This window comes from Leuresthes tenuis, unplaced genomic scaffold, assembly GCF_036924035.1.
Source record: "Leuresthes tenuis unplaced genomic scaffold, fLeuTen1.0.hap1 SCAF_5, whole genome shotgun sequence".
Classification (NCBI taxonomy): domain Eukaryota; kingdom Metazoa; phylum Chordata; class Actinopteri; order Atheriniformes; family Atherinopsidae; genus Leuresthes; species Leuresthes tenuis.
In genome coordinates, this window is record NW_027325359.1 from 15231445 (window position 1) to 15252335 (window position 20891).

Here is a 20891-nt window from a genome sequence, read left to right on the forward strand (position 1 = left end):
CTTCCACTCAGCATAATGCATCATGGGACAATCATCAAGTATCTTACTTTACGGTTTTACCTGTAGTTGTTACATATAACTGGATAGAACTTAACAGTTGTACAACCATACAGTTTGACACTTCCTTGAATTGTCAGATAAACTGTAGTCTATTCTGTACATCCAATTTTAGGCTACACATTACAAACCTGGCTGTTGATTGGGAGATTTTACTGATAGATGTATCTTTTTCGATACATTTAGAATTTTCCAGGGAAGAATGGTAAAAAAGAAACTGCCATTCTTAGTTTGGATTAAAACAAAGATAACAGGCTCACAGCAGCTTGCAATTTGCCACACAACTTATCAGTGCTTTTTATCATGTAGTTTTGTCGAAAGGAATCTCTTCTACTATATTTCTCTCTTAGAGTTGGCGCTCTCTACTCTGGTGTTGGGATACTAATTTCTTTTAATTGCGTGCATATGAATGTTATCTATTCATCTCCAAAAGGCAAATTAAAAACAACTTGAGAAAAGCTTGTGGAAACGGGTCTTATATTGCTAAGATATCAGTGAAATATATCTCAGCCTTGCACTGTGGTTTCTGTCTGAGTCATCTCACCCTGTCGCGGCTTGATAATATGACTTCAAGTGGTGCAATGTCTGACTTGAGCTATTCCCTCTATTATACATCACAAATCTGAGAAGAAGAGTGGCGTTCAGCCACATTTACCCAACTCGTGTGGCTTCCCCATCTTTGTCATCGCCTGTGTATAACCGGGAGAAAATTGCACAACATCAAATTAGCCAAGTCTTTTTTCCCCCTCTTTAAGTGATGAACACTCAGCCATACATGTTGAAATTTGATTTTCCTCTAACTCTCTAACTCTTCTTTCTCTCAGTTTCTCACACACTGTGTCACACACTCTATTCGCTAGACCCAAAATAGCCTCATTTGGGGGGGATCGAGGTATAACTCTCAGTTCACACGGCATATTTTCAGCCTGTCCTTTCGTAACTGTAGCAGCAGAAGAGTAATGTCTCTCTATCTTTCACTCTCTGACAGCGGACCCAGTGTGTACAGGTGGCGTGTGATATTTAAAAACAGAGAGAGTCCATTCTGCCAAGAACTTGAAAATTAAGCTACTTGCAGACATTTCCAGACTAGTAATGCATTTTCTACCTTCTGCTAGATTTGACTAAACAGTCTGAGATCTGTGAACTGCCTGCCTTCTTTGAGGAAGACGGACAGTGACAAGGTCAATCCTGCAAGACAGAGATGTAGGGAAACTCGAGACAAGGGAAGTGGGGCTCTGTGTCATGAAAACCTGGCTCTCTGTTTACTACAAGCTAAAAATAATTCTCAGCCTGGTTTGAAGCATGTGTTAGGCAAAGGGGGGTTTAAATGTGTATGTGTGTGTGTCTGTCGTCCTAAATTCAACAGCTGGAGGCTAGAGAGTCCCGCATAACTTCTTGGGGGGAGCAACAGGTGGGAGAGAAGGTGTGTGTGTCTCTGTGCTTGTACTGTACATATGTTTGAGTGTGTGGAATGGCTTAAGAACATGAGTGCGCATGATGGGGTCTACATGCAAGTGAGTCCGTGCTTGCATGTGCTCACATGAGTTTCACACACTCGTTGCCTTGTAAAAACCCCTGGTGTCACACTGAGCCTGTGTCCATGGCTAAACCCCAGGCTGAATTGTCTTATTCATGCTCTCTAATCTATTTAAATCCCAACTGCCGCAGTGCTATGAATCAAAATTAATGACTGTGTTGTTGAGGCTGATATTAAAGCTCTGGTATGAGCACTATATTGGCCATGCACGGCAGCAGCCTGCCTAATGGGCATCTATTTTCATGAGTGTATGTGTTGGGCCGCTAGCATATGTGTCTTTCTCCACTGCTTGTTTTTACCTTCAAGACAAGAGGCAAGTGGTATTCTCAGATAACAGTGACTCGGCTCTGTTAGGCTAATTGTACCGTGGCAGCTGTGTATCCACTCACCCCTCCTGTTCTGTCCTGCATGTATGTCAAATAAAAGGAGAAACTGATTCTGTGACGAAATATCTCCCTGTTCATGCAGGGACAGCCAGATAAGAGTTATCGCGCAGAGAAGGTGAAGGACAAAGACAAGTTAAAGAGCACAGGCAGTACACTTCCCCGCCTCATTACTGACATACCTGAGACACTCAAAACACAATGGAATGAAGCAGACATCCCATGATGATGGCAGCAAGACTCATCAGAAGAACCAGTTTATTAAAAAAAAGAACTTATTTTGCTCATGACATTTTTGATCATGACAGTTGTTGTTAAAGAATTGTCCTCACGGGCTCCAGAAGCCAAATTAAAAAGAATTTGACTTTCTGTTGTTGGATTTTTGTTTTACTTTGTTCAGTTAGTTGTTCAATCCGTTTCAGAGCAGGAGCAGCGTTGAGGCAGAGGCACGAGTGGAATACCTTTTGACTTTTATAAGCGTAATGTTTTTTTGTTTTGTCTGCCGAGCCCGACAGGCCCAACATTGGTCTTCAGGAAAGAATGTAGGGTCATCAAGCAGAGCTGATGGAGTTATTTTGAAAGTTGGCTTTGAAATAGCACCAGACATCCCTATCCACTGTAAATGGGAACAAGTCAGCCCAGCTGTCCTTCCAGCAGCATTTGGTAATGCCACAAGCAAGCTGTTTCATTCATATTTACTCTCGTTTTGCTCTTTGTAATTTACAGTTAAATGAGCACAGTCCTGAGAGCTCCCTGTACTCGGTGACCTCGCTGCAATTTCCCAACACACCATGATCAGTCGCATGTCTCCACAACACTGCTCCCCTCCAACAGAGCGTCTCCAGTCTGTGTTATCATTCTCCTCGGCTTCCTCTGACATTTTCAGACGCCATCACTCCCTAAAAAATGACTCTACAGATTGAGTGGCCCACCCAAAGCTTCTTGCTTGTCTGCATCTTTGAGGGCAAAGAACCACCACAACAAAAAAAATGGACTGAGGGTAATGGGGAAAGATGCTATATTTGGAAACAGATGAGCAACAAGATGTCTCATCTCTCTCGCATGCTCTGTGTCTTTCTGCTTAGTACGCTGTCTCTCTTTCTCTGCATTTCTGTCTGTGTGCGCGTCAGGCCAGCTGTTGTAAGACAGTATAATAAGGCTTTCAATCTGAAATAATCAGCCTGATGCTGGTTAAAAGGGGAAAGGGGTTTGGTTGGGGTCAGCCTGGCTCCCACCCCCAAAGATCAGCTGGCACACTGTTGGGGCTGTGGCACCAGGCACAGGGCCACTGTCTGGGCAGGACGGACAGCTGGCTGGGGGGTGGGACACGGGGGATTCTCTGTCTGGGATACACACAGGCACACACATCATCTTTAATTGCCTCCACTGTACCCAGGCAACTCTTGTTTACACTGAATGTTTATCTGTGGAAGAAATCATTCAAAGTCCTGTTCAGCATCACAGTATAACAGTATATAGAGCAGAGGGGTTTTTAGACACTAGTGTCTGGCAGCTTAAATAAAGGCGTCAGAAATCGAGGAAGCTACAGGCAGTTCTCAGTCAGGACCACCATGTAGAAAACTGTTACATCTGGGGGCTCAAAACTTTTTGTCAGTGTCAAAATGACAGAGAATGGCTGCTTATTAAATATGATATTATTGCTGGAGAAAAAAAACAACTGTGGAAAAATAGCCACATGTTTGTCGGTATGTTTAAAGTAACAGAGGAGTTGCCCAGGGAGTTCCAAACTAATAGGTCTAATAGAACAGTCAAACCCTCTTACGTCTTGAAGCAGAGATTCTATTCTGTGACTCAAAAATGAAGAAACTCCAACATCCACATTCTTGCTGCAGTTGTCAAAACAAATCAACCCTTTAAATCATATTCAATTCTCCTGCAGATTGTTTTCTCTGCTTTAATCTGCTGCTTCTGTGCTGCTGCTCAGAGATGACAGCTTCCACAATCGTGAGAGAAGTCTCTCAAACATGGGGAAAAGGGATTTTTGCACTTGAGGACCCAGGAAATGGAAGTTAGAGACCTTTTGGCCAGTCAGAAGAGTTTGTTTGGCCACAAGTCTTTTATATTACATTGCAGAGGTTGCCAGCCCTATTGTGCTGTGACATAAGGTTGCCACTATGTGTCAAAATGTGGCTAAATGGAAATAATGAACACGAGATTACAAACATTTGTTACATTGCTTTTTGCAATGGGAACTGTCCGGCCTGCAGCTGTAGATTTATCATTTGCGTCTCAGGCAGGATAGTTTTCTTTTAACTGGAGTCCAGGGAGCAAAGTTTGATTGTGAAATTTGCAGCCTAAGTCATTTCGAAGCCCGAAAAGCAGCAGGCATAAAGAAAAATGACTCGCAGCAAACCGAATTTCATTAAAATGGGTACAAAAGGTTCCAAAAGATTTTGTAGCAAAGTCTGCACCTCGATTTTAACATCGATGAAGCAGGTGCCGAAATGAGCTCCTTTTATTGGACAAGAGCTCCGTCGGCCCTAAGGTTGCACAAATCCCTTTAAGTCGTTGTGTCACAAAGATTGTGGCGCTCAACTGAGAGCGCAGTGAACCTGTCGTTCGTATGCAACTATACGTGCATGCATTCACATGCTTTACTGCACATGTTCATATTTATTTTGACACAAATGTTCTTTTTTTGTTTTTTTTTACATTGTTCATTGCAACAACTGGATCGAAAAGTGTCTTTATTTTGAGTCATTTGTGGCATACATTTAAAAAAGAAACCTCTTAAATGAATTGTTTCAATTAGTAACAAGCAAATGAACGATTTTCAAGTTGATTAAATCCACAAAAGTTATGCCTGCCATTACCAGCCCCGTAGATTTGCATAAAGAAGTGAATTTCTTTTGTCGACTTTAGTTCGAAACTCTCCAACTGTTTCGGCTTTGTGCACCTGAAATGACTTATCTGAGAGGATTTTGCTGGTGTGTTGTGTTTGTGAAAGAGAAATAAATTCAACAAGTTTCCTGTACATTCATCATTAATAAGTCTGTTTTGTTAGCAAGTGTGTTATTCATCACTCTGATTTGCGCTTTGTGTCGAGGTGGCCTTGTGATTTATAGTCTGGATCTCTTTTTGAAAAGTTAAATAAATTGCTGTTGACTCCACCACCACGGCAAGACATTCCACTTAACACGGTTCCCTCACACTCGAACGCACCACCACATGTTAAAATAAACAGTGAAACCGCGATCATTTTTCCAAAAAGGCTGAGCTTTATGTTGAACAAATTGGCGATTAGCTCATCAGATTAGCTAATGCTGTGGGTTAGCAAAGGTTGCTGTAGTTTGCAGATTCCACGCGTGACAGTTTTGGAAAACAACAGCATCTATGTTGTCAAGAAAAAGTTTTTGAGTGCATAAGCCACAATGCCAATAGTATCCATTTCAATAGTTGCCCTCAACCTTGAGCAAAGTGCTGGCACGCCTCTTGTCATTTATAATATCAGGCTGACTGGCCTATTGATGGCGAGAACAAAGCCACAGTGTGGCCGACCTACAGCAGTGGCCGTAGTAACATGGCACGTCCCTGGTGACTGACGATGCCACGCTGGCTGCAACCACAGCCTGGCACAGAATAGGGGGGGGTATGTATATGTGTGTGTGTGTGTTTGTGTTTGAGGAGTTGGGTGTGCATTTGGTGGTTGTGGCAGCTGGCAGCAAAGAGAACGCAAAGGGGGTCAGGGGGTTCCTCTTTTATAAAGACTCCCCTGTGTGAACCACATGTGAGGCCACACCCTGAAACTATGCTGTAGTACAGGACTGGTAGATTACCTTTACACACCAACACGCAAAATCGGGTTCTTTTATGTTCGAGCATATCAGTATTTAATATGCAGCTCCACAAATCACTGCCTTTGAGTCACTGCTGCCTCGCTGATGCAATGCGGAGCAGTGTCACATTTGTGAGACAGTGGAATGAAATCAAACTACCCTGATTGAGTCATGTCACGGCTATTCATCTTCCCATATTTGGGTCCCCGGTGAAGAAATATTAGCGTTTGCTTCCTTGGATGTGTTGAAATAATTGCTTGAAGAGAAGAACGCAGGCCTGAGGTAAGTGTGTGCACAAGCGCCCAGATGTTTGTTTGGATGTTTGTGTTACATTTATGTGTGTGCTGATACATGACAACATTCTCAAGTCTCACACAGTGACAGACTGTTTATAAGAGCATAAATTAGAGTATTAAATGCGACTGCAGCCGAGTTCTGTCTTTGCGAGGGCCACCGCACTGGGGACCAGTTAGGGGCAGATCTTGTCCAGCTGTCTTTGAGGACAAATGGCCCTTCAGGCAACTGCTTATTTCTCTCACTCCTTCTCTCCTCCCTGCCTCCCACCTCAACCCCCAGTGTGTTTACTTGACTTTACATACTAAAAACCATTTTAAGTGCTTCTAGCGCTTTGGTAACAGACCTAGAGTAGCTGTGTGTGGTGACAGCTTCCTGGAAATAGGTTGGAAGGAGTTGAAGTGTTTATGGATGGATGGCATTTTGTTTTATGGCTTTCACGTATAATGGATGGTAATGGATTGTTGAGTTTGTTTTTGTATTTTCTCATTTGTTCAAACTTTGGCCCCACTCCAGCAGTTCCCAGCTATAATTTAGCATTTGACTAATATTGTTTGAGTTCAAAGTGTAATGGGACACGAAAGTTGTTTCATCAGCATGTGATACATATTTTAAAGTGCTACTGTGATTATAGAATGTTGACTTTAAATGGCAAGGTTGGAAAAAAATATTTCCTCAGTTTTGCTAAAAGTTTTTTTAAACTTTTTTTTTTGAAGGGGGGGGGGGGGGGGGGGGGGGTTCCAAGCATCACATTCCAAGCTATTTACAATCCATGGAGAACGCATCTCAGCAAGTTCACCCTGAGGTTCAATTGTGCAATGCTCAGAGAAACTGCCAAAAGCCCAAAGCTACATCTCAGACTCTACGGGCCTCAGTTAGCATGTTATGTTAAAGCTCATGACAGTTCAATTAGACTGAACAAGCATGACTTGTTTGGAAGGGCTGCCAGGAGAAAGACTCTCCTCTGTAAAAAGTGGCAGCATGACTTGGGTTTGCAAACTCTTTTGATTTCCTTTTGAAAGACAATACCAAAGTGGATAACGCACAGCATCACATTTACTGAGACTGAAAACACGGCATATCAGCACAAACACCTCATACCATCTGCCAAGCACGGTGGTGGAGGGCTGATGATTTGGGCTTGTTTTGCAGCCACTGGACCCGGACACCTTGAAGTCATCGAGCCGACCATGAACTCCTCTGTATACCGAAGTTTTCACACATCTTGGCCATCTGTCTGACAGCTGAAGCGTGACTGAAATCGGTTCGTGCAACAGAACCGTGATCTCAAACACAGCAGCAAATCTCCAACAGAATATCTGTAAAAGAAAAGAGTAAAGGTGTTGCAATGGCCCAGTCAAAGCCAGACATGATTGAAACATAAATGAATGTCCGCAATCTTCAATGGACTGAAGCAGCAGTGTAAAGAAGCGTCAGCAGACTGATAAAAATCAGTTTTCTATCTTCTGGTAGGTATCCGTCTGAGATACATACAGAGATACATGTTGAGCTCAACCACCACTTCTGGTTATTGCTGGTAAAAAATGGTTCTACAAGCTCTTAATTCATGATGATTAATTCCTTTCGCTCCTGATATGTAAAACTTTAAATGTTTTGGATTTTTTTCGCGGTCACATTACTCCGACCCACACATCTGTATGTGAAGGAAATGTGTTAACAACACCACTTCAAAGCCTCTCTCTTTCTCTCTCTCGCCCAACTGATTCCATTTATGGCTTTTTCAAACCTTCTTGCAACTTGAAAGGCCATTAGTGTTGCGTGGACACACACAACAACGTGAGGATGCACGCATGCACACAAGCTTTCCCCTCTCGCACTGTGACGTCTAAACAGAATTACCAGCAAATCAAATAGAACACGCGCAAGTGTTTCACGTAGAAGGTGTGTGCTCCGTACAACGGAGACAAAAAGGGAAAGAAGACAAGAAGAGGAGGAGGGGAGTGGTGGACGCAGGGGATTGTACGTCCTCGTGAAAGTAGCCTTCAGAAACAAAAGCAGCTTTGAGTGCGCACCCACTCAGAAGAGAGATTAGCCGGCGCACACACACACACACACACACACACACACACACACCCTTCTCCACACCACCACAAGCACCACCCCTGCAGAAAAGAGCTTTGGCTGCAGTTTAGTGGCACGTGGCGCAGCCCTTGATGCTTACCATGTGCGTCAGGTGCTCTCGCTCAGTTTCCTGTTCTTTAAAACATAACCACCATTTCCCTCTTTCACTCCCTCCTTCTCTCAGCCCAGAAGCAGCCCATTCACGCCACTGCCATCCAGTCTCACCCTTCATTTCTCCTTACTCAGTTTCTACCTCTTGCTGTCCGTGTCTTTCGCCTTTTTTTTCTCTTTTTGTAGATACAAAGAGTATATTGTATCTGTAAGCGTTAAAGTAAATCCATTCTCTCTGGCAGTAGCCCGGCCTGTGGTGAATCTGAGCCGGGCAAGCTCTGTTTTCCAGTTGGCACCGAGGCTGTTTTTGGAGCAGTTTGGTTGCTCGTTGGGTTGGTGAATTTGAGTACAGCTGACATGTTGGTTTAGGATTCATTCATGCAGTCTGTCATTCTTGCTTTCCGTCTTTCTCGCTTTCACTCACTGTTGCAAAGCCTAACCCCAGTTCACCTCACCTTCCTGGCTTATGAACTTAATAGCAAAAAGAATTACGACATACAGGAATGTCTTTTATATCGGCAGCTTCTGCGAGATGTAGTTATGAAATAAAGATGCGAGGAAATGAGAAAACTCACCAAGGAAGTTTTACAACTGGGCCACATGAGTGTAAAACACAGACATTTTCACACATTCGCTGGATTAGCGTGCGGTTTTCTGCTGTTTTACTTCATCTAAATGGAAACCAGAGTATTGATTCTTTAAGAAAACCAGAGGGGATGAATTTTTTAAGGTCATGGTTGTCTCGATAGTGGTCAGATTAAGTTTTGGAAAGTCTTATAAAAGTCGAGCATTTTTACATCAGGGTCACAGCAGGGAGCCTGAACTCAATCGCATGAAACCAAGCACGCACACACACACACAAAAAAACAAGCAAACAAACCTCCTAGCACTTTAAATAAAGTTTTAAACTTTTGAACTACACTAACTCAACCCTAATTCCTAATACCGACAACCCTTTTGCACTCGAGCACCACCACACACTCTCACAGAACCCAAAGTAGCACAGTTTTGCATGAAAGTCTGCACTAACGCACTCTGACACAGACCCAACAGTAATTAGATGCTATCACATTTCATGATCACAGTTCAGGCCCAGAACTGAACACAACTGAACAGAACTCCTCCCCTCTCCTCAAAAATGAAAGCGACTAGAAGATGAGTCAACGCGCTCACAAGGCAGCAAAAGCAAACTGCGGAAGATCCAGTGTTTGTCGGACTGCTCTTCTCTTCTTTCCCTACTCAGTCCAGTCGGTTTTTAATCCAGCTCAGAGTGGCTTCTCTTACCTGCTGGCTGTCGCAGCAACTCTCTTTGCTTTTATTTGTCTTTTACAGCGTGTGATTGGTTTGTTTCAGGTCACTTTGATCTGCACGGGTCTTTTTAAATCTGCTCTTAAAACTCCGTGCCGAATCTTGAGAATCTTGAGAAGCCTGACAGATATGTTTAGAAGTATGATTTAGGAAAGCAGCATTTCACACTTCTTTTTTAATGAGTTCTTCTCTACTCACTGAAATCCATCACAATCTCCTACAGACACATTTGAAGAAGAATCGAAAGCGCCCCTCAGAACCACAGCTTTATGTTTTTTTGTTTTGTTGTTTCTATTTTTTCTTCGACGGAATTCAATCGCTTGGTTGACAATAACCAAACTGACATCAATTCAAAGTCTTAAATGTTTGCACATTGTTTTTATATCTCCTTATATCACAAATCCTCCTCTGTGGCACAGTGTATACCTGAAACTCCGGTTTCAGGTGAGCTGAGGAAAACCTTACAGCAGATGAAGTATCAAAAATAGCATCGGATCCAGAACATACGTCAACCTTCACACTGAAATGTTAAAGAGAGTTAAACAGTGGTGCTGTTCTGGGTTTGAACCTGCTGGTCTCTCTGTCTCTGTCTGGAATTTAAATGCTCTTCCCAAAGGCATTTGTTTTAGGTTAGCCGCTATTTCCAGATTGTTTGTAGACGTAGGTCTGCGTCAGTCTATCAGTGTTTGTCTCTGCTCCCTGCGTCTTGCCCAGTGTCAGCTGAGATAAGCTCCAGTGAACCTGGCAGATAATGGGTAACAGACGAATGATTGTGTAGGTACACTGGTTATCCTTTAGCTTACTTGCGGAAAAAAGTGTCGGTTAAATAGAAGTTTAATACTGTTTCCAGAGTAGCTGCCAACGGTCCCTGTTTATGTGTCAGTGATGGAGACAACACAGCCAGTGTCTGGTCTCCCTGAAACAACAAATTCCCGTTCAGCCATCTTTCACAGCATGAGGTAAAGTGAAAAAAAATGGAAGCATCTCAACATAACATTGCAGACTTTTGCAAACTCTCCATAAGCCCTCTTTTGACTTCTATATATTGATGTGTTTTCTGTAAAAACAGACCAGGGAGGCCAGTCCCCTCCTGAAAAGCCCAGTCTTCTCTGATTAGCGAGTTCTGTTGAAACTTAAGAAACCTCTTTCAACGGTAGCGACACACAGCGTGCACTCCTGAGTGCAGGAGTCATTAACATTTTTTTCATTGTTTTCCAGGAAGTAATAAACAAAACATTTTTAATGAACCGTCATTGTTAGGCCACACTCTGGTGTGTATCACACAAACAATACACCTGATTTCATGAGAACTTCAAAAGTAAAGATGCTGTGCTTTTGCCTTCAGTGGTGTGGCGCGCTATATATATATATATATATATATATATATATATCAAATCCTGAAAATGATTTTCAGTATGAACATTTTTTTTTGGTTATTCTCTTAATAATATCTTTAGTTTCTTATTATTACTCTGTAGTGTGTTCTGAAGTTTTCAAGTGTGTGCACACGTTCGGTCAGATCCTCTCCCCTTTGTTTTCCTTTTTCAATTTCTTTCCCTTCCATCACTTTCTCTTTCCGGCCTGATTTCCATTCTCTGTCCATGCAGCTCTGTTACAGTAATGATAATGATGACCTCTGTGTAATGCTAGCTTGTTATTGGCTCACTAGAAAGGCCAGTGTGTCCACCCTCTGCTGCTTTTTCTGCATTGTCCATTGTGTCGAGAGCAAAATGCTAGGTCCTGTGTGTGTGTGTGTGGGGGTGTGTGTGCGCGCGTGTGTGTGTGTGTGTGTGTGTGTGTGTGTGGGTGGGTGGGTGGGTGGGTGGGTGGGTGGATGGATGGGTGAATCACAAAGTCTGAGTGAGCTGTACAGGATGTCTGTTGAGAAAGACAGAGAAACTCACCTGAACTGACCCATGCTGGTGCTCACGTCTACACTCCAGTTTTCATGGGAGCCAGACAGTAAAATAATGGAAAACAACCACTTAATTTCTGTGATATTTATCTATGTACGGACACATTGATTATTCAGCATTTTGCTGCTCAACCGTTGCCAGTTACTTTGAAACACTTTAACCTGCTGGCTTGTTCAAGACAGCGGCTCATCAACAGAATTGAATTCTGAATTCTTTGAGAAGTTTGAATAGACTTTCTCTATTCCCCAGTGTGAAACGGCAACTGATGCCCCAGCAGCGTGATTCAGGATTAAGTATAAAGTTAAAACAAGCCGGGGACAAGTCATTTTTTCTAGTTTTCTTGACCACTCAAAGTGCTTTTGCACTACAAGCCACGCTCACCCGTCCACACACATTCGTACAGCTTTTTCTAGCCTATGCTGTGTTCTTCTTTCTCCAAACACATGCTCACACACTGATGAATGCACATGTTTTAGTGTGTCTGGATTTTACGTATTTATTAGACAAGACTTTTGCAGTTCTGACCTCTCAATAGATTTACAAATAAACAGAAAAAACAGTCTGGGGTTCAGTGTCCTACCCCAAAACACTTTTATTAAAAAAGAAGCAGGGGCAGAAAGTGATAAACAGACAGATGTTACAGGCTGACAAAAAGGCCCAAAAAGGAACACGACAACACAGTGACCAGTTCTTGTTTATTGGTTTCACGTCAGTCACGGGTCCCTAATGCCGTCAAATTGCCTCTACATTTCCTGTTTAGTCGTTTTGTTTTTGGCCTACTATATAAAAAAGTGACTTGAGAGGCACTCTTTTAATAGTACTCTGGAATCGATCATTTCCTTAAAAAATGTCTGTTTAAAGGTCCTTTAAGGGAGTTGATTAATATTTTCTTAAATTAAACGCTTTCTCAAAATTCAAATCAATATATACAGTATATTAATATATATCGTCTGCTGTTAAAGGGGTTAAACCACTCTGCTTTATAAGGTCACAGTTGTGGGAGCGCGCATTACATATTCATTACAGCATGCAGGAGTGTGATTGTTTCCCTCTCGTCTTATCTTCTCGTCCCTATTGTCCCGTGCCGCTGAGAGCATTTCAATGACAGGAATCTTGTTTTGTTAAATAGCGTGGCCTGGACACACTTAAATGCCAAGACATTCCTGAAGCTGGTAGACTTTCCTTCTTGGCTTCTCTGCTCTCCTTGTGTTTCCTCATTTTTCACTCCTTTTCCCTCCTCATCATTCCTCAGTCCCCCTTGAGGTTACCGTCAAAGAGAGAGAGCGAGAGAGAGAGGAAGAGAGAGAGAGAGAACAAGGAGAGGAGAACGACGAGTCCCTCCTAATGAATTACTGTGGTTTTTGCCCATGCGATCAGTGACGGGGTGTTGAATGCTGAAAGAATGGCTATCTACTCGGTAATCCAGTCAGGACGGCATTGTGTAACAATACTGTATATCTCAGCCTTGCTTTCCCCCTCTGAATGAGCCACACCACTTCACAACACCTAATTACAACCGTCGGGGCTACCACACACTCCCTCATCAAGTATCTCATATCCCTCTTGCGTGTCGTGTCTCCATTCGTCAGTAATCGTGCAATGGTCGAATTTGGCACGGCTCAAAGATGGCAGCGATCACAGCTCCAAGCTTTTTCTCCAGACTTTCCGAACCTCCAACAGATGGCAGTGTGACTCAGAACAGGCCAGCTTGTGAGGAACTACTGTGGACTTCAGAGTAATACTCTTTTGCAAGAAATAGTAAAGCAGACACTTCTTCTCTTCTATTTTTTTCTACCCTTCTTTCTAAGAAAATTACACTGTTATAGCTGAAGCATGCTGTGTTGTCACACAATGTGAACTCCAGGTCTTGTGCAAATCTTATGTCCCTTGAGATGAGTAAATAATAATGTTATCTGCGCATCAGACAGGCCTGTTGCTTTACTTGTTCTTTGTGCTGCGGCTTCTGTGTCTAAAAAAAACGACAGACATTTACATGGCTGATGTGAACTGCTTTGCTGTATCTGTTTGACAGACCGGTGACCTGACAGCTTTGAGCATAGTTAGTGTCCCGACAGGGATGTGGTTCTTTGTTTTCTCCCTGTTTGTTTTCTTGTTTGTTGGTTGACAAGCACAAACAGGTGCGTACGCTGCCTTTGCGCACTTGTTTGCCTACGTGTGTGCTTATGTGTTTGTTGCGTACCAGATAACAGACAGACAGTCCCAGGGGAGGCCAGGAAGGTGGTTCAGGAAGGGTGTTCCTGTGTGAACAGGAGCTCTGTGTCGTCCCCACCTCTGTCCTCGTACTTCATGTCTCCGACCGGTCGGCGCGATTGCTGGAAGTGCATGAATTTAGATAATGTGCTCACTGTGGGTTGTTTGTCAGTGCTTTCTTGGTGAATTTAATCCTCATTGAATATCCTTGTCTTGGTCTGTTTGTGTGTTCAGCTTTTCGAAGCAGCTTCTTTCTGTATTAAAGCGTCATTTATGTTGATCCTGTATCTCATGCCGAAGATTTCTCCATCTACAGTGAGGAACCAGTGAGCTACCCAATGTCCCATGTTTTTTTTCCCTGATGCAATAAAGTACTGCTGAAAAGAGAAGAAAAATCACCCGCTGATCAGATTCGCTCATATGACAATTTGATGACGATGGCAAAGAGCAGAGTCAGGGGTCGGGTCAAGAGCTCATGTTTTTAGCTTTCATTTGTCCCCTTTCTGCCCGTTTGACATGACACACTCACCTGCTTATCTGTGGTTTAGCTCAGAGACAACAACATTGTATATATGTTCAAGTGTTTCAAATAAAAGACTTGAATGCTCGTGTCGCTGAGCTGATCCGCCTGCAGTCGCCGGGAAACCCCTGCAGCTGAAGTGTCATGTTTGTGACCGTCCCATGTGTTGTCTGTGGTCAGCGGACAACTGGAGCCTCACCTGTCGCCGGGTCACATGTGTTTATATGTCACAGCGCTGAGTACTCTTAAAACACTGCAGCAAATTCTAAAGACAGAGCCAGATATATTTGTTAAAAAATGAATGCTCTTAAAGAGCCAGGCAACATAAGAGGAGTGGGCATCCGCTAAGAGGAACAGTAAACAAATTTTGTAACAATACAGTCTGTGTAGGTCTCATGGAAGAGGAAGTTAGCTTAACAGACAGCTCTGTGTTGCACCCTCAGAAATCAGTCATCCGAACGCTGTTGGCTCACAAACACAACTGTCTATAAATTCCAAAACATTCCCTTTGATCTGTGTTTTCTCTTCTCATTTATTCTCATCAGTAGAAACACGGGGGGATGCAGTCTGTCAACTCACAAGCTGACAACCACAAGTGACACAGTCACACACACTTACACAATCTCTGTTCTTTCAGCATTGCCTCATAATGCGGTGATGAGCGAACAACATAAACATGCTCAGCTTGGCTCTTGTGTGTTTGCGTTGTTATTGTTCTTCTCATCTCCCCGCTGGTCTCTTGTGCGCCTCCAGTCAGACGCACTGAGGGCAGAATTCCTGATCCGTTTTAAGCCCCAACCAGAATGTTGATAAGTCCTTAGATTACTACCCAACATGTTTATGATACCCTATTATTCTCTAAGCTTCATCTGGACGCCGCGCGTGCTTCGTCTACTTAGCGCAGCTATTTAGGTCACGGTACATTCTCAGAGGAAAATACTGGTGATCTTGAACTATCATCAAATCTCGGCAGAAAAAGGTGTAATTGAAGTTATTCATGCCTGGTCGTACTGGAAAATAGGAAAAAGGTCGTACTCAAATCTTTTGGTTCTCGTTTTGAGGCACAGAGACACCGATAGTTGACTCATCTTTAACCTTGAAGTTTAGGGTTAACCTGGCACAAGTCTTTAATTTTTGTTTGGCATTTTGACAGCGTACAGATCTAAGTTATGACCGCTGGCGGGCTGCGATGTGGTTTCATTCCTTTCTGTGACCTACCCTGGTATTTTAGATTTAAGCTTCCTATTATGGCTCATATTTCAACAACAATAATAGCTGCTAAATGTCCCGCTCTGCCATAAAAATGTCCGGGCCATCAGGCACACACAGTAAAAGATGGGGAGAAGGAACGGCCATATCCTTAAACCTATGAAAATGCCATTGATGTTAACTATCCCAACTGCGCCCTGCCAGAAATGCCGCAGTTTGGCCAGAGTTTCTATCAGCATTACATACAGACAAGAGTCTGAATCTGTCTGTTCTCCTCGGTGTCCGAGAGGTTTTGGCTCTTTGATGTGCTTTTCTGTTTGGGCTTTGATTTACGAGGCGCCGTCGATATCATTTTCCCAAAGTTTTCGAAGCCATTGGAGCATCAGAGGATTTTGGTTTCCCAACGTTTGTCTGAATTTACTTCTGGAGGGATAAGCAGATCTGTACGGGGGGGTAAAACCAAGGCTGAGGCTGTGAAGATACTGAAAACCCCTTTGAAGTCACACGGCTGTGTGAAATAAGTTTCACACCTTCTTTTTTTGAAGTGTGACTTTAAAGTTTAAATCATATTTGCTCTCATACCCTTGTTTGCAGAAATTTTGCCAAATCATTTTTATTGTTGTGAATGGTTCAGCAAAGACAAACTAATTTCCAGCAGGTTTCAAATAAGAAGTGTTCCTTTGATCATTTGGTAAAGATTCCTTTTTCATTTTCCATTTTGCTACGGTTTCAAATGAACAAAAAAGATGAAGAAGCTGCGTAAGGTTTGTAGTTTTTTTAGATTCTTTGACTGCCTTGCACGCACCTCTTTTGAAGTCTATCCGCTGGTTTTCTGCAGTCTTTAGATTAGGGGGCTGCGAGTACCCCCATGGCTAAACCTACACCTTTGAGGTAGTTCACGGTGTGAATTTTAATGTGCATTTAGGACCATTGTTCACTTACAGAAGTCACCCTCTTTTTTGTACTTTTTAAACACGGTGTTTGCTTGTGAAATTGGCCGATTCTCTTTGCATCCATTCCTCTTCTAATAGCAAAATATTAACCGTGCCATTAGGTGAACACAAGCCTAAGTCACGATCGATTCACCTCTGTGCTTAAAAGTTGGAAAGTAAAGTTTTTAACTGAATCCTCCACCCGCTTTCCAACAGACAAACCTTTGCTCCTTTGAGGCCAGAAAGTTCTATTTCAATATAACTTGAAACAAAAAAAAAACAAAATGCCTGTGCAAGCCTGTTGAAATGCTCATTTGAAAAATTGATAATACATTTAGTGATGAGTTAGCAGGGTCAGTTTTGTGTTACGTGTGCAGTTATTAATGCACATCACAACTATGCACCACATGTCTGCTAAGTCCTCCTTGGGGTCAGGGGGGCTGTTTTGCCTCTTCAGCTGTCCTGCAGCTCCTTCTCTTTGGACTTCCACAAAGTTTTACTGATCATGCAGTAACCACCTCTCCTGTTTTCTGATGTCTCTTAATTACATTTTGGACCTGACAATTTGTCCTGCTGCGTGGCCAGTAGTCAAAGTATCTCGAAAGCTTTGTTATCCCTGAACTGTAATTTCTTCGAATGCACAGACTCTTGCATACCTTTCCTCTTCCTTTATTCAATGTAGATACAGAAATAGTTCACAAATCATGCTTCAGATGTAAAGAATGTTTCATCTTTGTCTTCTGCTCCCCTAACTAGTCAGTGTCTTCAGTTTTGAAAGCTTTTGATCATCACTGAATGCATATGTTCACTGTATCTCCATGCCACCAGCCAGTCTGAGGTTTGTTTACTTGTGTAACTCAGACGGTGCCATTTATCTGTATTCACACAATGGTTAGACTGGCTGCTCCCTGTCAGAGATGTCTCTGTCGGGTGACACACCTGTGTTTACAGTTTGCAAAGCTTATAAACAGTGACCTATGTGTGTGTGTGTGTGTGTGTCTGTCAGCTCGCTCATAGATCATATAGCTCAACAGCTTTTGTAATGAGTGGCTTTACCAGGTAGACGCCAACTGCAGACATGTCATTATATCTCTTACTACTCTGTCATTGTGATAGCAACTACATTAAAGAGGCGGATGGATATAAACCAGTGCTCAAGCTCCCTGTCGACGCTTTGTTTATTCCATAATGCAGGTCGGCGCGTTAAGCGTGTTTATCCCACAGGCATTCAGCTAGCATAACCTGTTTCTATTTTGTCTTTGTGATGAATTCAGGTCCACCAGATGGACCAGAAAATGGACTCAGTCCTGCGAGTTCTTGCGGAGCAGTTCCCTCCCAAGCCAGAGCTGACGTCCAAACCCTCCATCCGCAGGGTGACCATCCAGAAGCGCACGGCTGCTAGCATCGACGAGGTGCCCTGATTTCCCAGAGTCGTTTGCACTGAATGAGACGATGTCATCGTCAAATGACGGTTAAAGAATCAAAACTCACTTGTACAGCTTAGCTCCCTATGCAGTGGCCATCATGCAAACAACAAGGGGTCTCAGTCTTCCAAAGCACCTTCTTTCTTTTCCTTTTACAAGTCCAAATTTTCTCACTGACCTTTGAACCCCTCAGACAAGAACAACTTTTAGCTGTCTACCACACTCATACGGGACACGAGGGTAAAACAACGTCTCTTCGTGGGATTCATGGTGTCGAAAGCAGGCCGACTGACAAATGAAGGCCCTGTTAAGGTCTTTCTTTTTCCTTTTTTTTTTAAATCTCAATGTAGCTCTTGTCTTCTACACTTGTGAAATTGTCCCTGCAGCACACATTCGCAGCCTTTCAAGCAGTAACATGCTCCATGAATTTATTTCGCTGCATTAGCCTCATAATCACACTACTCTGTGATGTTAATTTATGTGTGGCCTGTCAGTGAACAGCATTCCTCTACTCCAAATATTATTCCAAAGCTAACTAACCCCTTAATGAAGTCATAATGCTGTCAAAGCGCTCCAGTTTCTCAAAGACTTAGAGAAAAAGCGAAATTCCAGAGTGCAGAGGCATTCCTCGAATCCGTCTATTATCTTGGCACCATCAGCACCTATACAACGGGGTTATTTCCATAGACACGTATCCATCAAGCCTAACCGAACTTAGACTGCGGCGTGTGTTTGTTAGTAGGGATCGAATAACACGAGGAGGGAAAGGCAGATTATCTGTTGATTCTGCCTTGCACTAGGAACCGGAAGGCTGGAGAAAACCAAGTGGCACAATAGAAATGTGTCTTGACTGGGTCGCGTGGCTAAGGTGGTGCTGATTTACAGTGAGGGCAGCGCTAATTAAAAACAGCCAAACTGCCATGACAGGACCTGGTGCCATGTTACAGGAATACAGTACAAGAGTTATGTCTGTGTTTGCTCAAGGTTTTCACAAGGATTTTTCATATGGTTATCAGTCCTCTGTTAGCCTTGTCAGAGCGCTCACACACACACACACACACACACACTGCCGCATGAATTAGAAAAAAAACTTTGCCCCATTTAAAGCTCTGATTATTTTTTTTTCTCTTCTGAGCTAATTAAGTGCTGAATTCCTGGTAAGGGCAGATTACTGACTGTGAGTGACTAATGAAAAGAAACACTGGAAAATGGGGCAGTATTGCAACAGCGAGCAGCAGACACACTCATTCTGTGTGAAAGGAAATATCGGGCCGCCACAGGGAGCACACGTTCCAAAGAAGCGGACAATGTCATGTTTCTGCATTTGTCTGACAGGCTGCTGAGGCATGTAATGTGACAAGCAGAAGGCAGAAAATTGCTCAAACTATGTAGCCTCCCGTAATTATAGCATGTGCGTTCCTAAAAAGACGAAAACACAAACAAAAGCAGGGTGAACAACAGATGTGGAAAAAGAGTGGACACTTTTTTCTCTGCACTACTACGTATTTTCATATTTGCAGTGGTTAAAATTAGCTGTTGTTTCCCTTCTATTCAGTAAAGTGTTTGTATATTAAAGGCTCTCTATGTTTGTGACAGACTTTGATACGGACATGCCTGTCTCTTCTTCTGTACAGTTTTCTAACAGTTGTAAATACAAACACTGCCTTATTGCACTGTTTATAACAATGTGAAAAGATCAACCCCACATTATGTCTGTTTTGTTGGAGTTAGGTGAACCCCGGCGAGGCTCCCGTTGTACAAATAGATGGAAATGATTGTAAATTATATTCACACAAACCCTCTGCACTGTAGTTCTACTGTATATAATAAAGTTCCTTTTCATTATGCTCTGGCCTGCTTTCTTGGCTTGTGAGAAATCTGATTACCAGCTCATCTGTTCCATAATTTGCTTTCATTGGAGGGTGAAACCTGTCTCATAGTTATTTGGAGCGCTTTGTCTAAATCCCCAGCCCAGCTGGGTCAAGGTAAGTCATGTGCTGGAGCTTCCATCCAAATCTCAACTCCATATTTCACCACGAAGGAAGGGGAGAACGAAGCAATAACACATTCACTGCGCCTGCTTTGAACTTCAATATTCCACAACCCATTGAGTGAGGCATGCAGAGGAGAAGAGTAAACGTCTCATATTACCACTCAATTATATTTGCCTTCAGAGGCCAAAGAATACTGGGGATGTCCCAAGATCAGCACAGTCCAGCATTGAGAGAGAGTAGGCAGATGGAGGAGGGAGGGAAGGATAGGCGAGATAAGGAGGAGAGTCAAGGCAGCAAGAGCATGATGAGAGAAAAGAGAGAGGAGGAGAGCCATTTTCAATTAGCCACAGGACTGCAGGACGCAGTCCGGCCGGTGCCTTTTGTCCTCCTTTGGTTTCTGTCACTGCAAGAGGAGGTTTTGGCAGGAGGAGAGAAAGCGAGACCCCATGGCAAGCTGCGTCTGCAGAGACTGCTCTGTGTCGCCCCGCGCTCCGCTTTCATCTTCAGACTAGACAGAGAGAAGAGAGAGAGAGACTTCCACTTCAAAAGACAGTTTGATGTCAGAAGTACACAGGAGCACAACCTAAAAGAGGATCTGAAGAAGCATTTATGGGGAGAATATAAGGGCCACACTGTTACAGATGCTTGGATGGTGAAATCCAGCTGTCCCAAAGTTTAGGCGGTGGAGGAACTAGAGCAACAGCACGAGACGTCAGACTTCATAGGTAGTCTTTGCTGTCTTTGATTCTGCCTGCAGATCCACACTAAGAATAGAACAGAGCTTCATAAAGCTGCTGAAAGTTGGCAAGTACAACATACAAGACACCACAGGGCACATTGACATGGTGGCACTTGTGCAACCACATTAAATATATTGGAAATAATCAGTTACCAAGATGCTAAAATACCAAAAACAGCAATTGTTGTACATCAGCAGTTTGACAAAAATTGCCATTCTTTGGCTTCGATAAGATGCAAATCATCACACAAGCGGTAAAGTTTTTTTTTCTCTTTATCACATTTATTGCCTCTAATATAGTCATCATATTTGGAAAAATCCCTAAAGAACCAGCAAGTGAATAACAGGACAAAATGAAACACAGCAAAGAGCAACAA

At 43.0% G+C, this 20891-nt stretch overlaps 1 protein-coding gene across 1 annotated transcript in view; it reads left to right on the top strand.

Annotated features, from left to right (window-relative positions):
* Positions 1–19593, top strand: part of kcnq1.2 (potassium voltage-gated channel, KQT-like subfamily, member 1.2) — a 161911-nt gene extending 142318 nt beyond the window's left edge. The window contains exon 19 of the mRNA XM_072386248.1: positions 17632–19593. Within this exon, the coding sequence (XP_072242349.1) occupies positions 17632–17778 (147 nt within the window). The 3' untranslated portion in view covers positions 17779–19593. The remainder of the gene's footprint in view (positions 1–17631) is intronic.
* Positions 19594–20891: the final 1298 nt, after the last annotated feature.